This window comes from Neolamprologus multifasciatus, chromosome 10, assembly GCF_963576455.1.
Source record: "Neolamprologus multifasciatus chromosome 10, fNeoMul1.2, whole genome shotgun sequence".
NCBI classification, from domain to species: Eukaryota; Metazoa; Chordata; class Actinopteri; order Cichliformes; family Cichlidae; genus Neolamprologus; species Neolamprologus multifasciatus.
In genome coordinates, this window is record NC_140448.1 from 8,545,157 (window position 1) to 8,564,001 (window position 18,845).

The 18,845-nt window shown below is 39.6% G+C and overlaps 1 protein-coding gene and 1 long non-coding RNA gene across 13 annotated transcripts in view; both read right to left on the reverse strand.

The window, feature by feature from the left end:
• LOC146509556 (uncharacterized) overlaps positions 1-18,146 on the reverse strand; it is a 47,135-nt gene extending 28,989 nt beyond the window's left edge. Inside the window, exon 1 of the long non-coding RNA XR_014876626.1 lies at positions 25-18,146. This is a non-coding gene — a long non-coding RNA (uncharacterized LOC146509556). The remainder of the gene's footprint in view (positions 1-24) is intronic.
• Positions 1-18,845, reverse strand: part of msi2b (musashi RNA-binding protein 2b) — a 261,495-nt gene that overhangs the window by 232,393 nt on the left and 10,257 nt on the right. For all 12 annotated transcript variants that reach the window (XR_014876618.1, XR_014876617.1, XR_014876620.1 and 9 more), the window contains exon 5: positions 18,153-18,194. Coding sequence is in view for 5 of the 12 variants with exons in the window: in XM_085175919.1 (XP_085032045.1) it covers positions 18,153-18,194 (42 nt within the window). In the remaining 7 variants the exon portion in view is untranslated. The remainder of the gene's footprint in view (positions 1-18,152; positions 18,195-18,845) is intronic.

Sequence of the window (18,845 nt, forward strand, 5' to 3'; positions counted from 1 at the left end):
ACACACACACACATATATATATACATATATATATATCCTGATGACAGAGAATAGAATGTCAAAGGATTAAAAATATGATCCAGTTATACCCATCAACGAACGATAATAAGCAAAATTACATTGTAATCAGCCAAGATACGATTCAGTGTTCGGCTAATGTGCTTTTGTGAGAAAAAGAGCTATCTAGTTATCTAGTCTTATTCTCAGGGACTGACACTGTTTACCTAAAGACACCTGAAATGTTCCATAATCTGCAAGATAATTGCACTATGAATGGAAAATGGCAAACTAATTATTCTTTCCCCTTCTGAAGAATGTACAGTATCGTGTAATGGAGGTCCGCTGCAGGATACCACTTTTAGTGCACAGGCTTGGGGGGGGGGGGGTATTCCACTCTTCATATTCAATATAAACAAGAGGCAATGACACGCTACAGAGAAGAGGATAAAGGAAAAGTATTCCTGGGAACAGGGAGATAAGAAAGTTATAAAGGCACTGAGAAAGACTGAGTGTGGAGGGGAAGAGACTGAGAAAGAAAGAGACAGTGCAGCGGGTCTTCTGTCCAAGCCATTACCTTGCTTCTTGAAACACTACAGTGAGAAATGTGGGTATTGTTCAGTGGATCGATCCATCTGTATGCTGCATAGAAGGCGAATAAAGTATATTCTAATTACAAACTATTTTGCCGGAGCTTTACAAAACAAACTAGCACACCTACAGGAAGGAATATTCTGTCACTGCTTAATTCTGTATTTTGCAAGCAACTCTATTCACAGCGTTCCCCACATGAGCAATTTTAATAAACACAATTCAGAGACTGTTACCAAAAGCAGATTAACACACATTAGCAGTATTTGTGTACTACTAATATAATTTTTCTTGCCCTGAGAAGTTCAGCTCTACAGTTTAATACTATGATCCTTGCTAAATATGCAAGGATCTGACAGAAGATCTAGCTGCTGAATCACTTTCTGACGTCTAAGATTCTTTAGTCAAGTGTGGGCAATCTTAACAAATCTAATAAATACTGTTAGCTTGGCTGCTCACAACTTTCTCTCACATCACGTCTCCTCCCTTGTTCTATTCCTGTATAAAAGATTTTTCACAGATTTTTAAACATGCTGACATTTGTTACTAAAATGTCTGGCCTGTTCCTTTGGTTGTATAACATGCTCCATCCTGTCTTGTGGTATCTTTTAATAACTCGTGCCTTTTTCTTTGGCTACAGTTCAGTTACAAAATTCCGATTTTTTTGGCCTCCATGGCTATGCTTTATTGCTTTTATTTGCTAATGTCTTAGCCAGTGGCTAAGCAGGTTTCCTCACTAAAATTAGATGAGCCGAGCTTCTAAGCTGAAACCACTCTGGGAGGAACACACATAATTTCTTTCCTGTTGGTGCCACGCTGTAATCAAACGATCACAGGTCTAACAAAGAAATTGAGGATATAAGGGGTGCGTAATGAAGGCCAAACTCAATGACAGCACGTTTGCTGCTGTAATTTTAATGGCAAAGTATTCTATTAGAATCTCAACAAGCCTTAATTGTATAAAGCACAACCCCACTAAGCCGAATGATGTCATCTGCACATGCTGTCGGTTTAAATGTGGCCTACCGAGACGAGCGTGCAGCCAGTGACATTTAATTGGAGGACAGAAAAAGTTATGGAAGCCTCGGAGAGACGAAAGGGAAAAGGGAATTTCTGTGATGACTTTACGTTTGTCAAAGAGATAAATAAAAGATGATAAACATGGATTAGAGAAGCCATTTTGTCTGTGGTCCTCTCTCTTTTAGTCCTGGTGACTTTGAGAAATAAGTCTCTAAATTTAGCACCAGCTTTATCAAGCTGAGGCAATCCAGGGAAAAGAAGGACTTGGGAATAGAGAGCGCAAAAGAAAGAGACAAGGTTGAAAGGTATCTAAAAGACAGGTTCAGCAGACAAAAAGATTGAGGGTAGTTGAGGGGGATGCATTGTCTGTGAGATCCTGTCCATCACTTGCCACCTTCAGAATGAAAATACATCTTCACTAATATCCCCCCACTCTCTCTCTCTCTCACACACACACAACCACAGGAGGAGAAAGAGATGTGAATTTCAATTAAGCAGGTAAGGAAATTAAACTAGTAATACAGGTAGAAAGTCATCCAAGCAGATAAAGGCTCTAATACTGCAAAGAGGGTAGAGAGACGAGGCGCACGGACAGAGAGACAAACTCATTCACACCCAAATATGCCTCACGTAACACGAAGCCAGAATGAAGGTCAGAAGAGTTCAAATGTAAAACTACGCCTCTATTTTCATTTGAAACATCAGTACTGTCTGTCTAATAACTGTCCACTCCACTGTGGAGCAAAACAGGGGCCTCATTAAGTGGCACAAACATAATTACCAATAACGTTAATGAATTCTTTGCCACTATTTACCTGTAATGCATTCATAGATGCTAGTGTTTGCTGGCGTTTTTATCAACAGTGGAGGCCCTGTCTACTTTATGCATATTAAGTGCTTCAGATAGCGCGGCTTGCCAAATCTCTGTATTCTTTAAAAACTTTAAAAGTAGCCACCCCAGCTAGAAAATGATTCTGAATGCAGCCACCGTATTACTTACTTCTTGGGTGAACTGGCATTAGGCATGAAGTGTTTATTCAGTGGAAGGTTAAGGTCAAAAGAGAGGAAGCTTCCGGAAAAGATGTCATGTTTGTTTAATTTGAAAATGGGGGTCAATGCAATTTGGTTTACTGACAGCATGCTGCCATCAAATGCTAACTACGGGTTGACTTTTGGTAAGAGAGCACTGCACCAAGTGCAAAGTCATTCAGCTGCACTGCTTCATATCCTGCGTTTGTTCTTCATTGTTGTCTTCCATGTCAGTTTGTGAAATAGTCACAAAAAAGAAATCTATTATTTTGTGTTCATGAATTATGTTTTTTGAGTTATTGAGCACTAAACTGGAACTAATGCATTTTAATAGGACATATATTCCATGTCAGAAGCATGGATTACATTTTAAACCAAACTACAATATTGTTGTAAAGCTGCTCGAGTAGTGTTTATTGTCTATCTCTAAGGATTTAATGCGTAATATATTTGCAATTAAGAATGTATTTAAAAGTGATGCATGAAAAACTATGACAGGTAGGATTCAGACCTGAGTTGCTGGAACGACAGCAGTAGCGGTTTTTGATACGGGCGACACGGGCGGTTGCCCGGGGCGACATCACGGGCATCGGAAAAAAAAAAATTGCTCGTACTCATGCTGCCCCGATGTTATGCCAACGCATATTGGGAATGGCATAGGCACCAATCGGTTTTCTATCGCCCATTTGCTGGGAGTAAGGGCGCCCTCCGTTTGCGAGGTGTGCCTGCTGCTTGCGGCACAGGGAGGAGAGGGTGGAGCGGCGGGGGATTCTCCGGCTGGCTGAAGCAGCATCTAATAACCAACTCGCAAAATAAAACAAAATAAAATTAAACCAACAAACACGAAAACACCAGACATCATGATACAGACTTATAATTTGCACCGATGTTTTTTTCGAAATTCTATAAAGTGAGCGGGAGAGCCCTCAGTGCGCCTGCTCTCTGCTGAAGTCAAAGTAAACTTTATTGTCATCTCTGCTACATACAGTCCAGTATATAGAGAGACGAGATGACGAGGCTCCAGTTACAGCAGTGCAAGTAAACAAACAATATATAAAAAGAGTAAGAAAATAAATATACACTTTAGGACCAGGGGTAAAGGGATCAATAACAATTTAAAATTTATAATTTACAGTTTGATGATTTAAAGTCTCACACACAACCCGTCGAAAGGGGAGGGGGCCAGCTGCTTCCAAATAGAGCACATTTCATTTATAATGTTGTAAATCCAAGGCCATTATGTATTCATGATTTGAATCCTGGGTTGTGTGAAATCCCAGAAATAAACCCTAGACAAAGTGAATCTGTGAACTAAGGTGTAGGTCTATTAGGTTATGTTGTGTCGATCCTCGAGTTGGGGGATGGGTGTTTATACTGGAGTGCAAAATTAAAACCAATGGAAGATGGGCAAGAAAAGTTGAAAGCCATCAGGTGCTCAGTTTAGAAAAAAGAGAAAAGAAGAGGAGGAGAAACGAGCAAAAGATACAGGTAAGCAGATGTGTCATTGGATAATGGCAGGTCATCCTGAAACAATCAATCAGAATACTTTATTAATCCCTAAGGAAATTATGTGGGTTACAGTTGCTCCAAGAAGAAATGGTATAAATAGCAACAGTAACAGACTAAACTCCAAACAATACATTAGGTTACAGATTTTAATACTAATTAGTCATTGTCAGTTGTTGATTTGTCCTGTCCTCATTGTATGATGAATTATGATGGCTGTTTGGTAGCCATTTGCAACCCATGCATACTCTCTCGCTCTTCATATGTGTGTGTGTTTCTCTGGTGAAATTCAGTATGGTTCCGACAACAGTTTTATGTTAATGTACAAGCTATAATATGTTTTGTGTGTGTGTGTGTGTGTGTGTGTGTGTGTGGGTGTGTGTGTGTGTGTGTGTGTGTGTGTGTGCGGGGGGGGGGGGGGTTGGGGGGGGGCAGCGGGAGTGTTCGCCCGGGGCGACAGCTTAATCTTCCACCGCCCCTCAAACATCCAAATGTGGAATTTTTCTTGCTTTTTAATCATAATGTTGAAAAATTCACACCGACACAAAAAAGTTGACAATCTGTGCCTGGAAAGACTCATCGATAGATTGTAGGTGGTGAATATAATAAATTCAGCCCTTCCTATCTGCTCCCCTATTTCCCTAGAATTGTCCTTGTTAAGATACAAGCTTTACATAGAACGCACATTAAAATGAAAGCACATAATGGCAGCAATTTAAACATCTGAAAATCTGGTCTATCTGAGTATCTGGACTCGGGCCGTGACTGCTGTGCCACATTATATTAGCAAAAATCACCTGGTGTCACAATAAGAGTTTAATGTCTCAAATTTCTTTGTGCACATGTGGCGCATGCTGGCATGCATGTGCCGGCAAATTCAATATTCATTCAGAAGATGAAGTCCAAATGAATACTTAACACCCCGTCAATTGAGATTCATCGGATGTTCGTGTTTATTCATTTACCAGTATACACATCTGCTCAGTATTACATGGGAGATTAACTAGTTCCATGTGAAGGATTTATCTGAATGGAGAGTCATCATACACCTGTATTCCCTAATGACATAGGTAAGGGCTTCCCCTTACTAAATTAGTCAACTAAGTGGTTATTACAGACTTATTCTAGTGAGGTATTTTTATTCACTCATTTTCTATTTTCTATGCTGTCTGTTCCTTACTTAAAAACTGCAGAAGAAGGAAAATGATTTTGTTTCAGAAATGCCTGCCTGTTTGTGTGTAATAAAAGACTTAAATTTACAGACTATTAGCAATTTACTTGAGTGCATGTATGGATTATTATGTTGTAAATGACTGTATTCATTTGACAAAAGTTAATGAAGAAAGAAGGTGAAAATAATTTGGAGCAATATAAATGCAAAGCGAACAGAAGGTCAAAGTTGGCCTAATTAAAAGTGCTATAAAATTGGCTAGTGCTATAAAAATGCCGCATGTAGCTATCAATTAGAAATCACAAAATGGTCTTAGGCGGTAGCAGCAAGGAAATGAATCTGTCAACACTTTTCATTATTGTATGATAACACGGGAGAAAATTAAGTCACAAAATAACTGTTACAAGCCAAAGTTGAACTGCTTGTGATTATTTCACATTCCCGACTAGCAGGAGAGGAGAAAGGAGGGGAGAGGTGGGTTTTCTGTTTTTTTTTTCACCCTATTCGCTGGGATGTTTTTGCATTTCCCAACTGTGTGTCACAGGGGATCTTCTTTAATGAATCAAGGTGAAAGCACAGGCAGTGGTCCAAATTCATGGCATTGCTTTACCACATGTAGAGCGTGTAGGTGCAAGAAGACTTTTTTTTTCTTTGGTAATTTTGCATCCAAAGATGCTGGCACAGCAGCGGCACACCTGCAGCGCAGCCGCAAAAAAAAAAAGGTTGGATTAGAAGGAATAAATTACCAGTTGATGTGGTAGAAGCCAGTGTCAATCACAGTCAATTAAATTAGGTCCCCTCATTTCTTTTAAAAGCAACAAGCTCCACACCATGTGGTTAAAGCAGTTTTACTTTAAAAGGAAGTCCAAACTGGCAGCCCCACGAAACCCTCTGAACGGAGGCAAAACAGTGTGTGTGAGGTGCATAGCTGTGAGCGGCAAATATTAGAAATTGAAAAAGTGCTGGCAAGACATATGATATCCAATTTACCATTGAATTAATTCACTGGAAATACTGAAATCTCACAATTGGCACAATAAATCAAATTTGTGAACAGCCAAGCATGGCACTGACATTACCTCTGAATATTTTCTGAGAATGGATAATGTGCAGTAATTACTTTAGTTAAGCAATGGTTTCAATTACATAGAGAACATTTAAGTCCCACCTGAAACGGTATTTAATCCTTTCTTTTGTTAAAAAAAACACTTGACTAGTATTTATGATCGATGGAGCAACTGATGCAGTCAGACTGAAAGAAACCAAGTTGCACGACAAGGTCACTAACTCAGAAAGACTGATTAATGTGTGGAGGTGATGGTTTGTTACTGTTTAGAACTCTGAAGATAATTAGCGCTGTCTCACATGGACTACAAAGACCATCTAGCTGCAGAATTACTTATATTGTTAGGTGGTGGTGGTGGTGGTGGTGGTGGTGGTGGGGGGATTCATAACCTGCTGTCTATAATAACCACTGTTATTTTATTAATTCAACATGCACTTACTCCTTTATATTTTACAACTGCAGGACAAAGCAGCTCACAATTTATACACAAAAAAAATCGTACAGCAGGAGAAAAAAAAAGAGGCTTTCTGTTACAAGGTCTATTTTGTTATTTGCAGACAGAGCACTCAAATGCTGTCTAATAAAGTCGCATTTTTTGACTTCTAAGTCACAGAAGTGCATAAGGTGCACTTGGAAACGACATCACTCTGGAGACCATTTCATTAAGCATGAAAAGAATTGAATTTGACTCAGATCTGGATGCAAAAATCTGCATTTGAACACTGTTCATCCATATGAAATATTGCCTATAAGTAAAATACCCCAAACAATCACATCATACACAAAATTATCATTTTTAATATTCTGCCACTTTTCCCCTCAATTTTTCAAGCACCATGTGATCATTATGGACTGAGTCTGTGCACACACACTGTGTCTGATGCATGCCTCACTTTTGTGCAAGCTCTCTGTTGGGTCTGTGTTTCCACAAGCCCCGCTAGTTTAGAAACTTATTCTCGTTAATGACAAAAACAAGACGAACATCTTTTACTTGCTAGCAAGGGAGGCCCCGGCCGGTGTCTCAGAAAGCACCCTGAATCCTACCGCAGACTGACCCCGACGACGGCCTCCTCCGCTGCCTTTTATTGACATGACAGTTACAATACACAATACAACACAAGCACCTCCCACTGTAACCCCCCCCCCCCCCCCAATGGTTCTAAGACAAGGCACTATGTGTGTGTATGTGTAAGCATCTGTATGCATGTGCAAGAACGTGTGTGTGTGTGTGTGTGTGTGTGTGTGTGTGTGTGTGTGTGTGTGTCTCTCTCTCTCTCTCTCTCTCTGTATGCATGTGTCTCTGTATGCATGACTTCCTGCTCACCAAAAGGATCATAAAAGCAGGAAGCAACATCACAAGAAACAGATCTTCCAGATAGAATGTATCTGCAATAAAAGCCTCTCCAGCCAGTGGTCAGAGACAAAGGAATGTCTTGATCCTATAGATTGAACTAAGACCTTACAAATTTAAGAAACACAAAGCCAACATTCAACAATTAGACTTAACACTCACTGTTTTACACACATACTGACACATGCACTGTATCCTATTCATATTACATATTGCTCATTTTGAGACTATACACAAATATAAGCATTTTTTCCCCTCCTTCTGGCGCCAGATTGTGTTTACATCTGAATTCTTTTCCGACTTAAATTAAATGCAAAATCTAATCTCTAGGACAGGCACATAAACAGACAAATACAAATTATGGTGAGCCCACATGAAAACACAACACAAATTTATCCAGATGATAAAATATGATGTGGCTGACACTGCCTCCAATGAAAAATTATTGGCATGAGCCAACATGTCAGCAGTATAATCGTGAATGATGTGCGGAAGAGAAAGGTCACAGCTGAGGACCGAGGCATTATGTAGAGGAACAGCTAAGCTCTTTAGCACCCTGACTTAGATGCAGTAATTCAGTATTGAAGGCTTGGTGTGTAACACATGCACGTATATTTTTTAGGTACACAATATGACACATTGGAGCAGCAGCTGTCATCGTATAAAAATAAGAAATAAGAAGCATACGACTTAAGCTCAGTGCAGAAATTTTTTTTCCCCATTTAGGTTGAAAAATTGTGCATTATTATGAATCTCAGAACAGACAACTCCATATAACCTAGCATAGCAGTGCAGCCTCTGCTATTATATATCTTCCCTTGTTTTATCACAACCATATGAACATATCCAGATTTTCCAAGAATACCATTAAGATTTTATGTTACGTGGGAACATTGAGAAGCATATTTCGCGCCATAAAATTGAATAATAATAATTTTAAAAGACAAATGTAAACGTACATTTTTGCCTTAAAATTAAGTAATGTCAGCTTCCAAGGGGAAGGCAGTGCTACAGTCACGACACAGAAAGCAGTGGTGCGACCAACATTATTGCAGCTGTGTGCAATTAGTTGCTTTGAGGGCTGTGACTACTTGCAACCAGTTGAGTCAAGTCCCCTATTTTAGAGAGACATGTCACAGACAAGCTGTGTTCATCAGACTGACTGCAATGTGTTGGTCAACTGTTTGCATTTATAAATGAAACATAAAGCTGTCTGTCTAAGGCAGACAACGACTGTAGGAGACGGGTTGCCTTCCTCCATATAAACTGTCTTGCAATCTAAAGTGGTAGTGAGGGTGTTCAAACTCTGAGGAAACAGCTGGTTGCTGCAACTACTACATACCAAAGTAAAAAGGTTCTATTATTTAAGCTAAATGCATTTTATATAACCTCAATTTAGAAGATTTTATAGTAAACTCAACTTAAGCTATCGTTAACACAGAAAAGTCTACTGTAATCGGTCTAGGTTTTTGGGTTTTTTTTAGAAAGCACTCATATTTGTGGATTTATAATGTGTTGAGAGGCAGAGACCTCAGTTTCTATCACATAGGCCACACAGGAACACTGGTTTTATTAACACTTGCACAACAACCCTGAACATCTACACTCATTCATTAATCGCAACAGGACTCTTGGTCATTGTTCTTGGCCACACAAACACTGAAAACCACAAAACACATCCACAACACTCAAAGCATAGACATAACTGAAATAATGATCACACCACTAGTAAGTTAAAGTTAAAACATCAGCAGTCCCACGGGCATACTGCACAATATTGCATATTCATGTACTGAAGCACAAAATAGTACAAAAGAACTACTAAACACAACTGCACTTGTGAGTATCCAGGAAAACTCAGGCTAAGTAGGAACATTTAGTGTAAATTCAGTTAAATGCACTAGCTTATATAAAACATGCATGCTTTATAAAGGACACTTGCTTTAGAACTTAGCTACAATGCATTATGCTCCTAATCTTGAAACACTTATATCCTGTTAACCTTTTTTATCTTATATCAGCACCATCTGTTTAAATAAAAAAGTAATTCACTCAAAATTTTAGCATTTTAATTAAACAACAAAGCTTTCAGTGGTTTCAGCTAATTACATAATATGTATACATTGGAGTGATAACAGATACACAGCAGTCACCTTCAACTAAAGACATTTTGCGGTGTAAAAAAAAGAAAGCACAGCCGATGAGAGTGACAAGCAAAATAATAGCGCAGGTTCTCGAAATGTATAATTACAGCAAAGAATGTATTTTTATTAGTGGCTTGTTATTTGTTGTCTCATGTTTGGTTATTATTAGAATGTTACTCAACTGACTGCATGAGAGCAGTGACAAAACAAATTATTACACTGAGAAAAGCCTTTATGTACTTATGAGTTACCTCTGTCATGTGATCGAAGCTTGGGGAAAATGTTGTTAAATATATGCCGTGCAGCCTCCTCAACCCCTGAGCTTAGATCCAGAAATGTGTCGCAAACAAGCAGTTCAACCAGAAAAGGGCAACAAAAAGCTATTGACCATCACTGCTAATCACACCACCCACAATAGCACAGCTAATAACCTGACAGAGCTGTCTAGCTCAAAGAATATCAGTCTTAATCTGAAAGGTTGGTGCCCTGAAAAAAAAAAAAAAAAAAAAAAAATCAGGACAGCACATAAAAACTGAACTGTCAAACAACGTCAAAGTGAGAAAGAGCTATCTGGCGGGTGAAATTCCAATATCTTACACTAGAATGACAACTGGATCCAATCATGGCAGAACACTTCAGTGAGCTGGTCAGGCATCCTTCCAGTCCGACAGACACATCCAACTCAAAATGATCACACTTAAGCTTCACTTTTATAATTACGAATCAACTCTGGATGCAGTGCGGCTGCTGAATGTTTAAAACCTTACTCCTAGAGATGAGTCACGAATAAAGCTTTAAAAAAAAGAAGAAGAAGAAGAAAAAAAGAGAGAGATTTACAAAACACAACATGTTCTGTCAGGGTTTTTTTTTTTAAAATAATAATAATATAAGTAAATAAGAACCAGTTAAATTCAACCTCAAAACTCCAGCTAAGTCGTCTTAAAGCAATATCACATGTATAGCCTTGATGTGTACATATTAATACAAAATAATCATATACTTAGAGATCCTCCTAAAACTTCTCCCCAATTTTCCAGTAAGAAATGCTGCTATCATAAATAGCCATAGGTCTATTTGTAATAACTTCACACATCTTGACACCCCTGAGCCTCTCTTGCTGTGGGTGCCATATGTCACTCTTTGTTGTACCGATCCCAGACAGCATGTACAAAAGCAGAACCACAGGTGTAAATTTATTGAGAAGCAATGAGAAATCAAAATTGGATGGCACGGTAACGCGTCTGACAACACAATAGAACTCATCATCCTGATTAAGCTGGCCGTCCCTTTTTAATTATTCCCCATGTTTCATTCGAACGCGATCTCAAAGAGGTCACAGTTAAAAAATTAGAAATGCCTTCTAAAGCCCCTCCCCGATGTAATGCCTTGGATGTGTAGAGACTTGAGAGGATGGAAAAAAAAGATGTTATTGTTAAACCAATTTTTTTTTTTAAAATTTACAAGACCTGCCGCATTATTCTAGAGCACTAATATCCAAGAGTGCTACGGCTGAAGAGGCCCCAAGGTCAGTGATGCTGCTGCGTTGTGCTGACCAAAGCCACTTAGATTCCTGGTGACATCGTGATCAGAAACAACTGCAAAAGCAAATCCTAATAACTAGCTGCGGTCGATTGTTTTGTAACTACAGCAACGCAACACACAAAAAAAACATCAGACAACACTAAAGTCATTTACCATCCATATTTCAGGAAATGCATTGTTCCTTTCTAAGTACTTAAAGGCTATTTTCCAGGGAGCGAACAAAAGGTCTCCAGATGTTATAAAATGTTTTTCCAGTAATCACAGTTTACCTTATTTCTGATCCTTTTTATTAGATTTATAAGCCCAAGAACACAGGTATAGCACCGACCTGTGATGTATCTGCTCTGGTCTACCTAGTACATGTTGAACTTGTGTGTGCTTGTGTTTGTATTTCTCGTGGTACGTGTGTGCGTGTGCGTGTGTGTGTGCACAGAGGCTTTGATAAGAGGTCTTGAGAGGTATAGTGGAGGACCATGCCCTCCTCTCCTCTGCACGCCTCTCCTCTCTATCCTGGCTAGCAAGCTGTCCTCATTACTGTCAGTCAGCATCAGGTTTAGCAGTGCCAGGCTCCTGCACAGCCCTCTGTCCTCTCTGCCCTGCCAGCACTAGCCTGCCTGACGGCTGCCATTGGTAAGCATTGTAAGAGCCCCTCAATCCCCTAGAAAACCTAATTACTCTCCACCCGCAACCAAGGAGACCACAGCAGGAAAAAAAAGTGAAGCAGAGGAAAGAAGAATCGCACACGTACGTACCCTCCATTTATAAGCGCAATAGCAATTATTCAAACAAAAGAAAATGCGTATTCGAATTATATTTGCAGTAAAATAAATAATAATAATAATAATAATTACACTAGCATTCACATTTACAAATCATTTATATTTCAGTTGAAGTATAAATATTGGTGGAAGGCATAAAAAAAGGAACCACAGGATACATTTAGAAAGTGTGAAACATTAAAAGAAAAAAAAAATGCACAAATCAAACTGAGCATTGCTTTGACTACCCGTTAACTGGGTCACTCAGTTGGTGATTGTGTCTGACCACCAAACAAACAGTCATTCATATGACTCTGCTCTGGCCCCATTTTCATCTGGAGCAGTTCCACCGAGGCCACTGAAAGCAAAGGAGCTGACAGGTCAGGGATTTAAACCCATCTCCAGCTTCAGCACAGCAGCCATTACCACAGGGGGAAAAAACAACTCCTTGTGTCAACCTCCATCTGAGGAGGGGCTTATTCATGTTGGCTGCACATCTGCTTTTTTCAGGGGGTGACACAAGAGTGACAGCGAAGAATTCCCATCAAGTTGCTTGTCACTTTCCTGTCGTCTTGGTCAAAGTTGTCTTTGCTTACTATCGGACTGTCTCTTGGTCTCAGTGAGGAGCATTTAGTGTCAGTTGTAAAGCCTGATTTCAAAAGTGCATTTATTTCAAGAGATAAAGAAAATATTATTTTTCTTTCAGCTGGACATCTTGGTCACTCACCGGGATAAAACCTGTGCCACAAGCCTTGAAATGCAATGTCAGGTTTGGATAATAGCCTGCACAACTCAACATTGTGCTATCTGCACAGCAGAAATTGCTTGAAAAAGAAGAAGTCTAATAGGAAATAATGTTCTTTAACACTGGAAATATTTGGGAGGGCTCACAGTCATAAAGTGACGCTCACCAAAGATAATGATCCGGCATTCTGTTGCACGAATTACATTATAGACTTTTGTCCTTGAATATTCTTTTGGACTCGTGCAGCTGTGCAGATCTGAGTTGGAACGGGGAAGCTGGTGCTTTTAATAAATTCACAGGGACATTCAAAGGGGCTGGCAGCTACGGAGGTTTCATTTTCCCAGCAGTGAGCTGTGTCATTTAAAATAAGGATCATTTTGACAAGGGGAATATCATAATGCTAAATCTAGATCAAATAACTGAGCAAGGTGTAAGACTAGATTTACAAGGCCTTGTAATCCTGAAAGACTAAGAAAGAAACGGGCACAGAAAGAGGAGGATGTAGCAGTGAGGAAGAATGATAGATTGAGAGATAAAATATTAAAAGAAAACAAGAAAAGGAGACAGTTTTGTTTTCAAATGTGGATATCAAACTACCTGTTTCCAATACAGTGTGTGTACATGTGGTCACAGCACAAATGGCCTGGGGAAGGGAATGCAGCTTTGTTAGTTGACTTCATTAAAACTTGAGTCTTGAAATTTCTAGAACCTCAACACACCTGGGAGGTTTTTTCTTCTGCAAGCAGCCACACAGAGCGCAAACAGTCCCTAAGAGAGATGTGTGGAACGTAGACAAGTGGAGGAGGTTGGTGCACTGGTCAATTTGCCATTCACAGAAGAATAAAAGAAAGAAAGAGGAAAGAAAAGAGGCAAAGGAAAAAAGGGAACGTGACGCGAAAAGACAGACAGGGAGACAAAGAAGGAGGCAAAGAGAAAGGGGGGAAACTCCAGCTGTCAGAGACAGGCCAGCACTAACAGAGGGCCGTCAACAGGGAAGCCACAGTCACAGCTGCCACAATCTAAAGTAAAATTCTGGACAGTGGTTTAATGGTGGATCTGTGTAATGCCCCTAAATGATCTCAACCAGTTTACTACCACAGTTACCTATCTTTCTCGCCGATAAAGCAAGCGGTTTGCAAATCTTAAGTTACAGTAAAGAAAACTGCAGCGACAAGCAAAACGAGCATCTCTCAAAGTATTGTCACAGTTGCTTTTTTTGCAGTACACATTTCTTTTTTCATGCACAAAGATTCAACATCCTACAGACTCCCAGAGACGCACCAACTACCTGTTCTCAATGGCTTACATGGCAAATCCCTTTATGAGGTACAAGGGAAGGGTTACGCCCATTGCTCTGTAAATGGATGTTGCTCTTTCCTTTCATTTCCATAACAAGCCATCAGAACTCATCTCCCACTGAAGTGGCCACAGTCCCACTGGCAATTAAAATCATGCTGGGACATGCCATGGTTGTGTGTGACTCCACTGTGGGAAACAAAAGCACCGGCAGCAGCGGTAATGACGCCAACAGTTGAGTGGTAAATCTCGAGCAATGTCGGCAGAAGCCGTCTCTTTGATTCCTCCAGGAAACCCAGAGCGGGCCTCGTTTACACGTTTCAGTTTGAGCGTTACTGCAAAATATCAAACGAGAAGATCGCATGGAACAGCGTCAACTCATCTCTGTCTTCTTTACTGCCTTCTATATACAGTGGCAGCACTGAAAAGGTGGGTGGGTTGTTGATAGTTTCTCTTTATTTTTCAGAGAATTTTCAATTTCTAAACAATCCTGAAATTTAGTTGGGGAAAAATAGCAAATCTGAACGGCAGATTTAAAACTTTAGGGGTTTGCAATAGACTTTAAAAATCTATCAAGCATCTACACTGATAACGAGACGATTATGTAATACTATCTGTCTGATTAAAGCCAAAAGGTTATTAATCAGTCCCGTTTTACATTCCCATTATTGTTGTTATTAATTAGAGCAGGATGTTTCAGTCTCCACAAAAAAAGAAAACCCCCGTTTCTTACACTTATCACATCTGCTAACTAATTTCCAGATGGAAATGTAGACAAATATTTTTACAGTTTTACAGAAAACTATAGTAAGTGGTGATGAATACATTTGGTATTCACATCCTTTGTTCAAAAGTAACCTCATTGCAATGCATCTAAAGTACGTAAAGGTGATAATAAAATCATTTCTGTCAAAAGGGAAACTACACGTTGAGAATTTGCAGAGAAACGTGGCATTCTAAAGCTACTTTTAGCAGCCTATCTAACAAAGCCACGGCTATCCCCAGCCAGGCTAAGAGGAGACGAGGCATAAATGAATGTGCATAAAGCACTTTGCATCACATCATCATTGTTTAATCCTTTCATTCTCATCTGTCAATCATCCTCAGATGCAACCTAATCCCTGAATATTTGTGGACCGGTCTATATTGATACCTTTGACATGACTTGTAAGCACAGCTTCTATTTATAATACAAAATGTTCTTTTTAAGTCATGAGATAAGCTTTAGTTGGGTGACATTATTCATTTGTAATGTGGGTGCCAGTTTGCATTTCTTTAGCCTGTTTTCTTTGATTGACAGGACTTGTGGTTATCTCCCCTCTGTGCCCTTTACCAATATTCTGGTGCAGATAGTCACAAAAACCCCCTAAGATTACTCAAATCATACATATACATGATTCTCGAACGCTGGGTGGAAATCAGAGGGAAACAGTGCTCTGTGACTTACTCGTCATATCTGCAAAAAACTGACTCGTACAAACAAAAACAAAAAAGTCAACTGTCTTATTATGACAGCAACTTACATTTCATACAACGCTGACATTAGTACACAAAGGTTTCACGTTTGTTCTTAAACGGGACAAATGAAGGCAAACTGATTTGTCGTACATGCTACGTCAGATATGAATCAAAATAAGGGCGTGTCCACTTTCAGGTACCCCAACGATCATCTGTCGCTTTTCTCACTGTCTCTTGACACTTGGAACTGTCCGTGTTTTGGGGCAGTGTCAGTTATGCCTGCTGATACAAGATGTTTTTCCTGTGATCCTGTCATCCCAGTGCTAACACCTTCAGTTGTTTACAGTGAAATGTCCTCCGTGTTCACCTTCACCTCCTGCCTGTTTTCAGCATTACTCTACGTGATGTACATACTGTATAGAGTTACTATGCCGCAGCGTTCGGCAGCATGAGGTCATTGGCAGGGTTCACCTGTGAGGTCATTGCTAGCCGTGAGAAAATTAACGCTGATTGGTCTCGTCACAATTTGCTCCCCGAAGCTCGTGCCGCCGAGGCAACTGCCAAGACGAGCTTCCTTAAACAAATCCCTATTCCCAGGCAGGCACACAGCGGAGTTGGGGAAAAGGGACAAAAGAACGTATCCGCCACAGAGAGACAGAGAGAACTTCTAAATGGGAAGTTCTAAATTAGACTTCTTTTAAAGGTCTTTTAAAGTACAAACCCATGCAATGTTAATCTATCTGGCTTAATCCCATTGCTTTAAGATCCTTTATAATCCACATTCAATACAGCCATTTCTCTCCTCTAACAAGCTTGCCCTATAGCCATTTTATAAATCATTGGTACAAGGTTTGTGTAGTGCCACAAATTCTGTTATGGTGTCATTACTTCACTGAGTTATGAATCACGCAATGTAGAATGACAAATATGTTTAAGACCTGTAGAACTGCTCAAAATATTGTATTTCTGTGTGAGTCATGGCAAAAAAAGTGGTATAATGCTCTTTAAAAAAGATCAGCAATAACCACGACAGCAGTGGAGTTTCTGGTTCACTTAAAAACTGGAAGCATCATCAAACATCTGAGCTGTTTTACTGCACCTTGGACATTTATGAGCAGGGCTTACAGCAGACGAAGTTAAAGTGATATACTTGCCACACAAGAAAACAGAGAAACACTGGTAGTTTTTCAGCCATATGCCGATATCCTTAAGTCACCATGTGCTGTGGCTTTGAAAGTCTGCACTGCCAATTCCTTATTTGAAACCTAACCAAGTCTTTAACAATGCCTCTCTCTGATCCGGTGGAAAGGAGAAAATCTATTATCGATTTCCACCTGGTTTAGGTGGAAAAAGCCCTGATAGCGATGCTGAATAGCGCTACAGTGTGCTGTGCTATAGTCTCCACAGTAAAAGCTGGGGGATGGTGTGAGAGGGCATGTCAACAAAGCCTTTGACTGTATGCCACAACACCATCTGCACATGCTGAATTTTTAATTGTCAATAGAACTGCTCAAGAACAGTAATCAAGAAGACAAAAGATAATGCGCATCATGAAGAGCCTGTACCACAGTTCCTGCGTGATTGGAGTTGGGCTTATTTTTTAAAATCACCCATTGTTTCAGTGCTAATTGTGAGAAATTCTACACGCATGCAACACAACAAAGATATTTCTTAATCACTTGTGATATTCAATCCCATTCAACTCCAGACCAACTCAACAGACTTCGAATTCAACCAGTAAATGCAATTCATCACTGTCACTGAAAAGTCACCAATCATTTCTCGCAAATTCAGTCAGGGTAATACAGGCCTGTTCACTCCAAAATATAATTCACCGTTCTGCATAATGTGCACCTTTAAAACCACATGAAAGGAAGGTCTTGATTCCACTTTCAAATAATCAGATTTCCTCCTTTCACCCAAATGTAAACGTTTTAACCAACAGCCTGCATTCTCTGCAGATATATTAGAGCCCGTCTCCTGTCAGTCATGACCCTGTCAAGTCAAGAGGCAAGTTGCCAAAGCAAGATGGTTTCACCACTTAGACTCTGATGCTTTAAACAGACAATAAAGCTTGATTTAATACTGCTGCAGACTAAAATTGGAAACCTCTGCTATAGGATTGTCATAATAAGAAAGAGTTCATTTCAAAACATTTGCCACTGCAAACAGCTGTGATGAGGGATGAAATAAGCAAATCGGGATAAAAACAATGGAAAAAAAATTATATGGATAGAAAACAGTGGGGTAACACAGAAAAACAACATAACCTTAATCATGCTGAAAATTTCCTTTAAGTCTTATGTTTTCAACTTTAATTGCTTTGGTGAAACAGCGCAGACAAGGTGAGAACAATGGGTGCAGACTATTTTTTTTATCTCTTCGTATCTGCTGTGTGAGCACACAAAATTAGGTAAGCTAGTGACATGAGACATAATCATTTTCTTTGAGCGGGGATAGTGACCAATTTATTCTTACCTTAGGCTGGGCGCGACGGGGAAAGGCAACCTTAGGATCAATCTGAAATGAGAAAAGAATAGCAAAATTGTTGTTAAAGGATAGGCTGGTATATCTTCGGGGTGAAAGGCACCGAACAGGTGTTCACAAAGGACCCCGGGGTGAAACCGCCACACTGCCGCATTTTGACTCCTTTAGACTCATTGAGAATGTAATTACTAGTACTTCAGTGGCAGTTGTACAATAATGGGTATTTATTATATGGCTATGATGTTGGATTTTTTATTTTTTTTTAAACAGGAAACCCCCAGAGAATATTTTGATCTATGAATGCATAAATCAAGAGGAAGAACAAACCTTTCTTTTTCAAATTGCTTGAATATCTCATCAATGGCTCAGAACTTGTGAACAATGATGATAATTCATCTTTTTTAAGATTTAAAAAAGCTTCATAATTAACATGTACTCTTCAAACCTAGATTCGCCTTTAAGAGCTGACAAAGTTATCACAATTACAAATTAAAGTCAATATGAATAGCGCAGCAAAGCAGTAAAAATAACACAGAACGAAGCCATTTCTGTAAAACGGTGGTACTGCTACATTACTGTGCCTAATCTTTGACACAGTCGGGTTAAGGATAGGGTGACGTTTCACTAAAGGGCAGACTAGGTCATGGCTTTGGGTAGCTGACAGACTACAGAGATTGGTAAGAC